The sequence below is a fragment of the Vombatus ursinus genome, unplaced genomic scaffold (genome assembly GCF_900497805.2).
Source record: "Vombatus ursinus unplaced genomic scaffold, bare-nosed wombat genome assembly UNPS02014812.1, whole genome shotgun sequence".
Classification (NCBI taxonomy): domain Eukaryota; kingdom Metazoa; phylum Chordata; class Mammalia; order Diprotodontia; family Vombatidae; genus Vombatus; species Vombatus ursinus.
This window is the reverse complement of record NW_020954590.1, coordinates 62,028,428-62,042,808: the sequence shown is the minus strand read 5'-3', so window position 1 is coordinate 62,042,808 and position 14,381 is coordinate 62,028,428. Positions and strand designations below refer to the sequence as shown.

The window sequence follows — 14,381 nt, the reverse complement described above, 5'->3', positions numbered from 1 at the left end:
CCTTAACCATCTATTTAAATGTGGGCAAGCTATGAGTCACTTGGCTTCTTTGTATCTCAGTTTCTTTATCTCTTAATGAAGGGGTTGGAATAAAAACTCTTTAAGGTAGAGTGTAATGGTGGGTTGGATCTGGATTTGAATACTGTCTTTGGTATTTATTAACCATATGATCTTGGGCAAGTTATTTGACTTATCTGGGCTTCATCTGATAATGAAGGCATTGTACTAGATAAATGGCCTGCAAACATTTTGATCAAACATCCTGTCAGCAAAAATTGCTAAGCAAATACGTGTATATATTCTTATTTATAAATTATATGTATGTATGCACACAAGTATAACTGTATTGATAATTACGTATAAATCTTACATAAGAAATAGAAATAGAAAGAGGATGAGTGGAAGATGAAATAATACTTGATCCTAGAGTTAATAAGGAGCCATTGGAGATTATTGAGGTGGGTGGGGAGTGACTTGAGCTTTAGGAGGTGTGGCAGGTGTGTGGAGGAAGTATTAGAAGGGGAGAGACCAGGCAAGGAAACCAATTAGGGAGGTATTGGGGTAGTTCCATTGAGAGGTGATGAAAGCCTGGACTAGGTGATGGGGGCTGTTTGAATAGAGAGAAAGGGACAGATGCAAGAGATGTGAAAACTGTTTAGATTTGTGGGGTGAGGGAGATTGAGGAGTTTGAGATTACCGCTAAACTATGAATCTGAAGGAAAGTGGTTTCCTCAACCGAATCAAGGAAGTTTGGAAGAAGGAAAAGTTTGGAGGAAAAGAACTGTCTTAACTTATCCATGACTCCTCATCCAGCATGATTCATTTGGTCTCACCCAAAACATGAGGAAAAATGGGGGCTAGAAAGAACATCTTACCAGTCACTGTCCTGGGGCCCAAAGCCCTCTCCCAAGTGATGCCTGACACAGTCAAGGAATGAATAGGCTGTGGGTGTGGTGGGGGGAGGGACTCACTACAGAATTTTCCCAGGGGGCCCTGGGTAGCCGCTACTGTGGGTATCTGGGTTGTGATTAGGTTATAACCACCCTGCAGGACTACGTTTAGCTCAGAATGGGCAAAGGTTGGAAACCTTTGAAGGATGGGGGCAAATTTGGGAGTGTTAGGAGATCAGTTCAGGTATGATTGTGTTGGGGACAAGCTCTATAACAGGCTTTCTAGGGGAGAATGGGATGCAGCCCATCCTTCTTCCCTCGAATTGGTTGATCACATACTCCTTGGGGGTCAGACCATGGCCCCCAAGAGGTCATAGTTTCCACTTTGGAGACCCCTGGATTTTGAGATCCCTTAGAAACCTATGATATGTTTCAGCTTCAGAATTCTATACATCTATGAGACTTTCTCCAGATTTTTAAGCCTAGGCATATTTGCTATTAGAATTTTTAAAAAATAAACTTTTGATATCTTTTGTTTTTACATTGTTTTAAAATTTCCTCCTATATTCCTCCCTCTCTCTCCACTCTGTGAGAGTCATACCTTATAACAATGAATTATTTTTAAAAGAGGAAGAAGAAGAAAATAGCAAAATTGATTAATTCACCAAAAAATATGATGCAAATATATGCAAAGTTCCACCTCTGTAGGCCCTCCTTTCTCTATCTTTCTCCCGACCTTTGCAAAAGAGTAGGAGGGAGATGTCTTCTCATGTCTTTATCAGAGTAAGTTTTACCAAAATTTTGAAAACATTAAATCAGAGTTTTGGCATATCAAACTACTTCAGATCATAGATTTAGAGTTAGAAAGACCTTAAAAATCATCTGCTTCACTTTACAGATGAGGACATTGAGTTCTGGAAATGTAAAGTGATTTGGCCAAGGTTACACAGGTCCTACATGGCCAAGCAGGACTTTGACAGGGCCCTCTTTCTAATTCCAAACGCAGTCCTCTTCCCCTTGTGCTTGAAACTCTGAATTTAATGGGCATAGAATGTAGAATAATCTAATCTTCTAAGTAAAACAAAAGAAATCTAAATTCCCTAAAAATTCATATTTTTAGATGAAGTATTTTGCAAAAATATGTTTTATGTTTTTTCCATTATAAAATATATAATTGGAGATGAGAGCGCTGTCTACATAACATAAGCATTTTCTAAATATATAGGTTATTTTGTCCCTAAATGTTTTTTGGATGTGTACATTTCCAGTGTACATGAAAATGTATTCAAACAAAAAAACAAGCCCCCTTAACAAATGGAATGATTTTCTCTCATATCAGGAAGATTTCCCCTCTCTCCTGACCCCAATCAGTCTACCTGTAAGGTGTCTCCAAAATGGGAATATATGGAGTAATTCTGGGAGGGAGATTCTATGGCTTGACCCCCAAGGTATATGTGGTCAATCAATGGGAGGTAGCTAACTGGGGGCCTATTTCATATACAACTGTACCATCTCCTTAAACAAGGCCCTATTTTATACTTCTTACCTCTGGTTTTTCAAAACCATGTACACTGTGGGTGGATTCCACAGGGTAGTTATAACCTAGTTGACCCAGATACTTGCACTAGCAATGGCAGGAAAAATTTCTTGCTGTATCCTCCTCCCTACGACATCTCCACATCCTACCCTCTCATCCATCTCCTTGTGGCTACTGTGCACCCCTTATTTGTGGGCTCCATGCTCTGGAGTAGTACCTGGTAAGACCCCAAACACTTTTTTTGTTTTTCTGTGGCACCAGATGAACAGGTATAGACAGGTTGTGATTGTATTTTCTTTCGCCCAAACTCACAGCCCTTTTCCAAACTAGAAAATTTCATTTCTGTTGAAGATAATACCATTTTTTCTAGTCACTCAGGTTTACAACCCTGGCATTATCCTCAAATCTTCATTTTCCCTCACCAAACATTGTCAAATCTTGTCATTTCTACCTACACAACATCTCTCAGAATCCTATATTTCTCTCTATTCACATAGCCACCAGCCCATTTCAGTCCCTTATCATCTCTCATTTGAACTATTGCAAGGGCTTCCTAATTAGCTCCCCTCCAGTCTTTCCCTTTTCCAATGCATATTCCACACACCTACAAAATGATATTCCCTACTAACTATATCACTCCCCTAATTCAATAAACTCCAGTGGATCTTCATTTACTCTAGGATCAAATATTTCATCTTTACCTTTCTAAATTTCTGTGCTTTATGAAAGTTTCACAATATATACAATCATTAGAACAGCAACATGCATGTAATTTATAAATTAGTAATTCATGTATTAGGGATCTATGCTTAAACATTTTTTAATCCTAGGGTGTAGGATCTAAAATTTTTGGAGATGCCACACTGTAGAGTTGAAAATTGAAATGTTGAATAGGACTTAAAATTTGACATGTCAAATTTCCACACCCATGTTGACTTAAATTAACATCTTTTACTCTTTCTACTGTCTCACTATCATTAACTTCACAATTGCCTTTTTTAAAAAAAGTCTTTGTGGTTCATGGAATATTGGGATCATCCTAGGCTTAATTTGTTATCAAGATAACACAATATTTAGGGTCATTGAAAACAATCAGAACATTAAAGGAGCTGACCATTTTCATCATCATCATCATCATCATCATCATCATCATTATTTCTATTCATTATAATCAAGACAATGTTCACGATAATATTTTGCATAGCACTTTATGTTTTTGAAAACATCTTTTGTAAATGCTTAATCTCATTTTCTTTGCTTATCTGCCCTTTGAGGTAGGTAGCACAGATATAATCTCTGCTTGGCAGATAAAGAAACTGGGCCCAAAGAAAGTAGAATGGCTTGTTTAAGATCATAAAATGGGCACCAAACCAGGATCAGAGCCAAGGCCTGTAAAATCCAACCTGAATCACTCAAACCTGTATTGATCTCCTTTCTCTTTGATCTCCCACTGAACTTATAGGTTTTTTTTTAAACCACACAATTTAGTACTTATTTACTGTTATTTAATTATTTTTTTAAGTGCAGGTCTTGTCTCCCTAATGAGACTATTTTTCTTAAGGGCAACTTATATTTCTTATATCTCAAACCACTTTGCACAGAAGATAGTCAATAAACCCTTTACACAATTGAAAAATCGTAGAATCTTAGAGCTAGAAGGAAATCAGACTTTGGGCCCAATGAAACAATTCTCTTTACAGTGTTTCTGACAGATGGTCTTCCAGCCTCTGCTTAAATACCTTCAGTGATAGGGGACTCTTTAGATAGACCGTGCAGGGGTGGGCAACCAGTGCCTTGAGGTCACATGTGGCCCTCTAGGTCCTCAAGTGCAGCCCTTTGACTGAATCCAAACTTCATAAGCAAATCCTTTTATTAAAAGGATTTGTTCTGTAAAACTTGGACTTGGTCAAAAGTCCACACCCACAAGTTCCCCACCCCTGGACCTTGGCATTTCAGGACAGCCTAATTGTTAAAAATGTCTTCCTTAAATTGGACAGAATTTTGCATCCTTATAACTTTCAGTCTCAGTTCTTGTTTTGTCCTCTGAAGCTGTACATGTGTAAGTCATATGTCCATAAAATTTTTGACCAATTCTTTTTTCCTCATGTTCAGTATTTATCCTTTCTTGTTGACTTTTTTTAAAAAAAATATTTTAAAATTATTTTTGAAGTAAGTTTTTATTGATCTCATCAACTTTCAACTCGGATGTACTCCATTAAAAACCACAAACCTGCATTATGCAAGTTCTTACTGGGTGTATTTTGATCATTTCTTAATGAATTGTTTTTGATCTTTAACCTGTGACGCCATTGGTGCAGGAAACTGCCCGAGTGGACTCTTCCTCCACTGATGCAGGTCAGCAACTCATTTGGTGGCACGGAGAGATTAAGTGACTTGTGGGAACGTCTCACAGCTTGTCTGTATCAGTGGTGGGATGTGACTACACTACCTCTGGGCTCTGTCAGCCCTCTATTCACTATATTGTGCTACCTCTCAATGGATGTTGCTCTGTGGTATTTTATGTTGAATGAATATAACTTTTGTTCCGCACCCCTCATAGTGATAATCTTCTTTAGCACCTGAAAATGTCTTTTTCTTCCAATGGATTTTAGTAATATGCCCTGCTGACTTCTCCTGAGAAACTCAAAGTCTTTCCCATTCATTACTAAACTGACCATCTTTCTTTTCCTCATCTATGACACTCCATTTCCTGTCTCCCTCCTTTTATACTGGCTTGGAATATACTCTCCTTACTTTAGCCTCGTGAATATAGCCTTTACTTGGGGCCACTGGTCCAAGACCTGAGCTCAAATTGAACCTCAGACAGTAGCTGTGTGACCCCGGGCAAGTCACTTAACCTAAGTTTCCTCTGTAAAATAGGGATAATAATAGCACCTATCACCTAGGGTTATTATGAGAATCAAATGAGAGAATAATTATAAAGTGCTTTACTCAGTGTCTGGCACACAGTAGGCAGCTAGGTGGTGCAGTAGATAGAGTGTTGGGCCTAGAGCCAGGAAGATCTATCTTCTTGAGTTCAGATCTGGTCTCAGCCACTTACTAACTGTGTGACCTATGGCAAATCATTTAACCCTGTTTGCCTCAGTTTCCTCATACGTAAAATGAGCCAGAAGAGGAAATGGCAAATCACTACTATATTTGTTAAAGAAAACCCCAAATGGGGTTATGAAGAGCTGGACATGACTGAAAAAAGTGACTGAACTGAAAGTACTATATAACTGTTACTAATTATTATTGTTAAATCCCTCTCATCTGTTAAGAGGCAGTATAAGCATCATTTTCATTTATCCCTGAACTGCCAGTGCCCTCCCTCCCAAACTACTTTGTATTTAACCACTTTGCTAGTATTTGTATATGTTCACTTTATATTTATGCTGCATATTTCATATTGTCTCCCCCATTAGAATGTAAGTTTACTGAGAATAAGGATTATTTTACTCTTTGTACCTTATGTCCAGTACCTACCTCAGTGCCTGACACATAGCAGACACTTAATAAATGCTTGCTTGTTGATTGATGTTGCACAACAGACATTTGAGTGTGCTCCAGGATGAACTTGGGGATGCTAAAGATCTGTCTAGTATGGACTCCAATAAATTATGGCTGTGTTGGGCATTCCTTGCAGCCAGTTGTGTGCATTGCTGCAAGGATGTGCTCTAGGCTCTCTAGGGTGTTGTAGACTCTTCAAGGCTTTCAGAACTTCTGAGGATTCAAGCCTGCATTATGGCAGGCCCTGGACCGTAGCTGCTTTTGGAGCATATTTGAGGTCTGGTCCTAATCTAGGGACTTGGCTACATGGGGGCTGTGGGAGCAGGGCAGTTTCAGGGCTGTCTAAGAATTCTGATCAGGGCAAGAAGGCCCTAGAACCATTCCAGACCTCAGAGAGTTCCTCTGAGATTTGGGGACTAACTGTAGGCCACAATGGGAAACATAGGACTTCTGAGCTTGTTTTTAGTTCATAAACAAATCTTAACAGTGGTCTTGTCTTTTGCACAGCTACTGTCTAAGACTACCCAGGGAGCAGAGGAATCAGTTAGAGAGAGCTTGCAAAAAGCCAAAAGCAAGCATATGGAAAGATTGCTGGAGGCCTAGCTTCAGATCTCAATTCTGACATTAACTGGCTGTGTGACTGTGGGCAAGATACTCTAAGCCTCAGTTTCCTTATCTATAAAATGGGGATAATAAAGCTTGAATACCTCCCTGGCAGGATTGTTGAATAGAGCATGTTTTATAAGTCTTAAAATGCTATAAATATTTATATATCTGAGATGATTACTGATATGGGCACTTTGGTTATGTGGCAAATTGCAGCTTGGTCAGTTCTTGGGAAAGACCATTAAACTGTTCTAGTTCTTTCTATCACATTCTTGATAAGTAAATAAATGTGAGATAACAATAATGGAATTGTAATGTGAATCTTGGGGTTGGAAAGTCAACCTTAGACCCAAATATAGCCTTTGCTTGAACACTTGTAATGATTGAGAATTCACTATTTCAAAAGGCAATCCCTTTCATTTACCAGAAGCTCTTGTAACTGAAAAGTTCTTTTGGTTTGTCACTAACTGTTGGTTTAATTATTCCAGTTTCCTAGATACAAAAGAGTTGCTTTTTTGGTGCCCAGAGTGACATAGTGTGGGATGGGAGAAGAGCCCTTGGTCTGGAGACAAAAGACTTGGGTTCTAGTCCAGGCCACTCCACCTGCTACTCATTTGACTTTAAGTAAGTTATTTGATCACTCTGGCCTTAGTTTCCACATCTGTGAAGTAAGGGAGTTAAATTAGAGGACTTCTGATATCTCTTCCAACTAGAAATCTATGAAACTAGTCAGTGGAAAAGCTAGATTGTCTGGTTGTTGATTTACATTCATGATCTATTTTACTATAGTGATAATAATAAAACAATGATCAACATTTATGTAACACATTGAGGTTTACAAAGCACTTTATTAATATCCTGAGGCTGATTTTTTTCCTAAAGAAAGACAATGATTAATTAATAATATACACAGATAAACAATATCCCAGGGCAGCTAGGTGGCGCAGTGGATATAAAACACTGGCTTGGAATTAGGAAGATTCATCTTCATGAGTTCAAATCTGGCCTCAGACACATGCTAGCTATGTGACCCTGGGCAAGTCACTTAACCCTGTTTGCCTCAGGTCCTCACTTATAAACTGAGTTAGAGAAGAAAATGGCAAACCACTCCAGTATCTTTACCAAGAAAACCAAGTCTGAAATGACTTTACAACAACATATGAGGTCCAAGCTAGTATTTTTTCAGTCTAGAGTTAGAATAGAGACCAGTTTTTCATATGTTTGTATATAGTGTATTTGTTGTTCAGTCATTTCAGTCACACCTACTCTTCATGACCCTGTGACACCTAGCTGTCCATATGATGTGTGTGTGTATATATGTATATATATATATGTATATCTATTATCATCCTATATTTATATTCAGAGGTGTGCTGGCAAATATTTAACAGTGGACTCCAATAAAATATATGCCTACTGTACTTTTGAGTTTAATCTTCTTTATTAACATTTTCTCCATCACTCTCTTAAGTGTAGACAATCAACAAAACAATAAATCAAGACCTGATTTGTAGTGTTTGACAATTGCTGAGGTACAACCACTCACAATGAAAATTTAACGGTTGGCTTTTGAGAGTCAATATGAGCTAGCTCCAGCACACTCCCATTTATCTCTCTATATAATTTATAATTATTTTATTAAGGGTGTTCCAAAAGTCTTAGTGCAGTTTTAAGCTTTAATAGCTTAGTGAAGTCTAAGACTTTTGGGATATGCTGCATATCTCTATCTAAACCACATATATCTACATCTGGGTCTCTGCAGATAAAGAAATACATTTGTATGTAACAACTAAAATACAAAATACAAGCTACCTTCAGAAAAATGGGTCAAAACTCCTTGGCTCCTGTGACCTAAGTCCTTTTCTGTAGGAAAATGGTTGGTGTTGGTACAATATGTCTTCTTAGTAAAGACTTATTATGCTTTATAAAAACACTATTGCTAAAATGGCTTCTTTACCAACTTATCCAATTGCAAGGGAAGGGAAAGGAGTGAGCATTTAGATAGCACCTACTATGTGCCAGGTACTGTGCTAAGCACTTTTTACAAATATTATCTCATTTTGTCTTCAAAAACAAACCAGAAAAGTAGGTCCTATTATTTTTCCCTTTTTACAGTTGAGGAAACAGAGGCAGACAGAAGTTAAATTACTTGCCCATGGTCATACATCTAATGTCTGAGGCTGAATTTGAACTCAGATCTTCCTGACTTTAGATCTACTGCTTTCTCTATTGAGCCACTAGCGTATTTCAAATTTCAATAAAACAAAATATTGATTTAAAGATAATTCCAACTGCAACTTTGAATATATTAAAAAACTACTCATAGGTCAGACATATACAATATCTGGTCCTAGGCAACTGTGGGAATTAGAATTGGCTCTATTTTGTTTGCTCAGTTGTAAGGGATATCCTAGAAAGAACCCATGCTGTAGGCTGGAGATTGGATGAGGTGATATCTAAATTCCCTTTAATTCCAACAATTCTTCTATGAGTTGCTGTGTTTAGATGGTGAAGGCATAACCATGAAGAAGTCAGCTTGTTGGTTTTTAAATTTTTTTTTGGTAATCTGGCATTAGGATTTTTTAAAAAAAATTTCCTCTATAGAAAACACTGAAATAATGTTCACTGAATTGAAGAAATGCTTGATGGTGATTTATAGAATAGACATTTCTTTCTGGTTTACTTTTTTTAAAATGTGAATTATAACATCCAAATGAAAGGCAAAAAAAATAATATTGTTAAACTCAAGTTTTAAAAGTGCAATTTAAACTTTTTTATCAGCACATTTATATTTTTATAGATTCTCCTTAATATCTATAAGAACCCACCATTTCCATATAATCATCCTTTAAAAAAAAGAAGTAATTAGTATGTAAGGAGCAGGTTGCAATTACTGGGTAAAAAGGAAAACTTACCATTAAAATGACCAGAGTTCCCGCAGTACTTAAAGCAAGCCAGCCCATGGCTTCTGATTTCTCCTGCAAACAAATCCCAGTGAGCGGCTGTTTTGGTCCTAGTCTATGGAACTTTTTGAAATGGAAACTTGGAGAAGCTGGATCTCAGCAGTGTGTCTGCTCTCTTCTCCTCAAACGTACACATGCAACTGTTATGTGATTCTCCACCCTAAAACTTTGGGTTGGTCTCACCTGAAAGACTTGCATCATTTTTGCTTCCAGGTAAAACCTTAGACACACCTCATTTCTTGTGAATTGAATCCTTTGATGGAAGCTGAAAGGAAATTTCACAGGCTGTAGACAAAGTGTAATAGGAAGATGCCAGGTGAATAATAAATTCATCACATGGAAATGAAAAAACCACCCTTGATGACAATGAGAAAGAAGATGCCAAGTTTCTCCTTTTGGTTAGACTTTTAAAACTAAAAAAAAAAAGACTGTTTCTATATAAAATTTGGACATACGTACAGTATAAGAACACATAGGGGCAAAAAGTTATATAAGATAAAAGTTTCTGGAAAAAAAGTTTAAAAAAGATTCAAGGAACCAGAAGAATATGTCGGCTTAAATAGTTGAAATGAGCTCAGGTCTTGGAATCAGGAGATCTGGGTGAATCCTATTATGGCATTTACTAATTCAGTGACTTGACCCCTCTGAGTCTCAGTTTTCTTATCTACAAAATAGAGAAAACAACATCTGTAGTTACATACCTCTGGGGATTACTGGGAAAACCAAATGAGATAATGTATTTAAAGTTCTTTGCAAACTTTAAAGCACTATATCCACAAAATAGTATCATTATTGTATAATTGAGTGGTCATGTTTTACATTTTTTACATTGATTTTATTACATTAGTAAATTATCAGACATAAAATTGAAATGGAAACTCATGTTCTACCTTGGAAACATTTGGAATTATAAATTAATAAACCAAGTAACTGATGCCTGCAGTTTTTTTTTTTTGATGAGGCAATTGGGGTTAAGTGACTTGCCCAGGATTACAGCTATATGTCTAAGGCAGGATCTGAACTCAGGTCCTCCTGACTCTAGGGCCAGTACTCTAACCACTGTGCCACTTAGCTGCCCCTAATGCCTGTAGTTTTTCTAGCTACAAAGAAACTATTTAATCACAAACTCTTAGGACTGGAAGGGGTTCTCTAGTCCAGCGTTTGACCTGAATCTCCTTTGCTACTTGCCTCTTTTTCCTTTTCAGGCTGTCCACATCTTTCTCTTTTCAGCTCTGGTGCTCAGAACAGGAGACAACGCTTTTGGGAGGAGGATCTGGTCTGAGTTGATTCTAACAGGAGAATTAGCTCATCCCTTTCTTTGGAAGCTGCCAGCTCGGACTAGAAATTTCACAAGAACAGGCTTGAGGTTTTTTGCAGGTTTTTCCAGCAGTACAACTGCATTTTTTGTTGATATTCTCATCTAGGATCAGGAAGTGATTGGCTATGTAGCTTTTCATTTTAATCTTTCTTTTTTTCTTTTCTCATTCCTTTTTTTCCCCTTTTCTTTTTTTAAACTAACATGAAAAGATGGAAGCCTAGGGCAGAGTTTCTTTATTTTAAACAAAATCTTAAAGCTGCCTTTTGGTTGTGTACAAAGGAAGATATAGGTGGTAGGATGATATGGGCAGGTAAAGGATATTACAGGATCTTTCAATGATCAGTATCATGGAGAATTTAGAAACAGAAAGCTCTTGCCAGAGGACTTGCTGCAGCCAGCCGTTTGAATTCTGGGCTAAATTTATGAGACTCATGTTTATATGTCTAAGCACATGGGGACTATTTTCCCTCTCAGGGAATGGGTGGGGCCCAAGGATTTGCAAAGAATGGTTTGGATCTGGTGGGAGAAAAAGGATAATTCTGGAAAGTTCTAGTATCTTGCATCTTCTCTCTTTTCTTTTTCTCTCTGCCCCACTGTCCACTATCCTCTCATCCTTCCCTTCATTTTCTCCTCTCAACCTGCCCTATTACATACCTCCCTAATGTGTGCTACGGCCTAAGTGCTTTGCTGCTGTTTTCCATTATTACCAACATAATATCTCTCTTTCAACAACAGCTCATAATCTCCCCCTCTCTCTGAGCCTCAGTTTACTTATCTATAAAATGAAGTGGTTTGGCTAGCTGACCTCTAAGGTCCTTTCGAGTTCTAGGTCGTTGATGAAATGATTCTCTTGGGCAGTGGTGATTGGAAATGTCTTTCTGGTTTTGTATATTTTTCATGTCATAGTACTCTTTGCAAAGCTGGACTTCTTTTTGTTTCTTTTAGTAATATTAACTGTTTCCTTTGCCCCTTTCTGGATGAAGTGAGGCCTGGGTGGGGATTGGTCCTCTCTGTGTCATTCTGAGCTGCTTTGGCCAAATGGGGGAGTGAAGTTCTGGTGTCTATTCAGGGGCTAAGATTACATTGCTTTGATCACTTCAATTCCTTTTCCAAAAATCTTTAAGATTGCCAACTAAATTAATTTCAAACACTTTAGCTTGACATTCAAAAGCCCTCTATGATATGGTTTCCGTTCACATTTCCAGTCTTCAATTCCACAACACCATTAAATGTTCCTATGTGCATCTTCTACTCTAGCCAAGCACTAATGCTGGTGAATCTCCAAATATACACTATGTTTTTCTATCTCTTCAGTTTTGCTTGTGCTGTTCATTTTACCTAGAATACTTTCTGTGCCCCATACTTTCCCCAGATCTACTTCTCAAAGTACAACCCTAATCATGGTACTCTCTTTTTTTCAAGCTCTGCCTGCCAAAATCCTACCCATACTTCAAGGGACAACTCAAATACCATTTCTTTTATGGAACTTTCCTGATTTTCCTGGGCTAATTGTGATTTCTCCTTCTTCTGACATTCCAGAGTATTTATTTGTATTTCCCTTGTGGTACTTTCATACTTTACCCTATATTACAATGAACATTATTTCTGTACTAGTTGCCATCTAATCAATAAATCAGTCAGTTAATCAATACTCCAATACTACATCATTGTACAGAAGAAATTCTGGGTTCTCAGAGGCTGTCAGGGTAACACAAACTCTAACAAACCTGACCAAATTGATCAAGTTACAGACTGTGACATTTGTTTTCTGAGGATCACTCAAGTCTATATCATGTTATAGTCAGTTTAAGGTAAGTAAATAGAAGATGGTCATAGATTTATATTTTATCAGGTCATCTAGCCCAACTCCCTCATTTTACAATGAGACACTTGAAGTGTAAGAAGGCATTTGCATGCTAAGTCGAGTTCCTAGCATAATGCCTGGTCTATAATAGGTACTTGATAAATGTATGTTAATTAACTGTCTATAGACCATAGTGTAAGTTTGGGATTTAGAGCAGCCCACCTCATTTTTGCTCTAATGCTTTAACACATCTCAGTCAAAGACCAAAGCCATCATTTTGGGAAGCGTCTCCCTGTGGAGATGCAGCCTGGCATAAGCACCTGTAGGTACCACAGCCACTGAAGACCTGGAAAATAAAGTTCTTGTCACCAAAGTTCTTGGCACTCTCAAATGGTTCCACATCAGAACAGATATCATTTTATCCATAGAAATGATATTAAAGAAGAGACATCTACTTTGCCATTGCACTTTAAGGGCCATGGGATTTTTCCATCTGATTTTTTTCCAGCTGAAACCTTTCACATGTATTAGAGTGTGAATTCCTTGAGAACTGGGACTGTCTTATTCTCCTATTTCTATACCCAGTCCTTAGCTTGCACATAGCAAGCACTTAATAAATACTTGTTCGTTCATTCATTCAATGAATCAATCAAAACACTTTGGATTAAATGCAAAAAAGGCCTTTGAGCTAGGAGAAAATAACTCAAGAATCCTGTTGGATAAGCTAGGGGAGTTTGGCCCCACACTGGGGACCATCAAATTATCAAAGAAGTTGAGAATTCATGGAATTCTAGGAATCAGAGTTGGTGTGGAATTCCGGCTGAGCCCCTTGAGAAAGATTGAGCTGAAGAAAAGAGAAACCAGGGGCAGGTCTTCTTTCTCTCCCCTAGACCCATTTTGACCAGAGGAGTACAAACTCTAGCTTTGAAGGGCCCAGAGGATGTTGGCCTGCCCATCTTCTCATTGGTGTCCTATACAGTGCCTTGGCATCAGTTCACGGCAGTGTCTGCGTTATTGAGAGCCAAGGAGAGACTGTAGTTCTGCAAGGAGCCCAGCAAAGAGACTACACTGTGCAAGGAGGAAGTCTTGAGCATCCTGCAAAAGGGAAAAAAGGATTTCTAGCATCCAGGAACCATGAGTTACAGTCTCTAAGCTTGAGCCCATTTTCTCTGGACTCTTTACGTACCTGGGGAAGTGTATATCACAGACTTCTTTAAGGGGGTTGTTTTGTACCAGCTATATTTATTGTACTACCTTAGAAAAGATCTCTAAAAGCTGCTTAGAGCTACTAAATGATTTTCAACTGATAACCTTGGGACAAAACACACCAGTTGGGGCTGAAGCTAACAGCATTAGAGAAAATCTGGTATGATTTCTCATAGGTACCGTTAGAAACCTGAGTCTAGATCTGGGACCCCAGCTTGATATTGAGAGTGGAAGCTAGGATGAGGAACCTCAAAGCTTATATGGGCATACATATAGAGCTACAAAAGACCTTAGAAGTTATCTAGTCCAATTCTCTCATTTTATAGATGAGGAAACTGGGGCCCAGAGAAGTTAAGTGATTTGCCCAAGGTCACACAGGAAGTAAGGGGCAGAGTCAAGATTAAAACCCAGGTCCTCTGACTCCAAAACCTGCATTCCTTCTACTACTGCCTCAAGACATGCACAGAACTTGTATATTGAGAAAAGGAATGAAGGGATTACAATCCATATTGGGGAAAGGAGTACATACACCAATGGGATGACAGGT

General features: G+C 38.1%; 1 protein-coding gene across 1 annotated transcript in view; it reads right to left on the bottom strand.

Annotated features, from left to right (window-relative positions):
- The window catches only part of LOC114053887 (desmoglein-3-like), a 50,661-nt gene extending 40,898 nt beyond the window's left edge, over nucleotides 1-9,763 (bottom strand). Inside the window, exon 1 of the mRNA XM_027876995.1 lies at nucleotides 9,459-9,763. Within this exon, the coding sequence (XP_027732796.1) occupies nucleotides 9,459-9,506 (48 nt within the window). The 5' untranslated portion in view covers nucleotides 9,507-9,763. The remainder of the gene's footprint in view (nucleotides 1-9,458) is intronic.
- Between the last annotated feature and the right edge of the window lie 4,618 nt (nucleotides 9,764-14,381).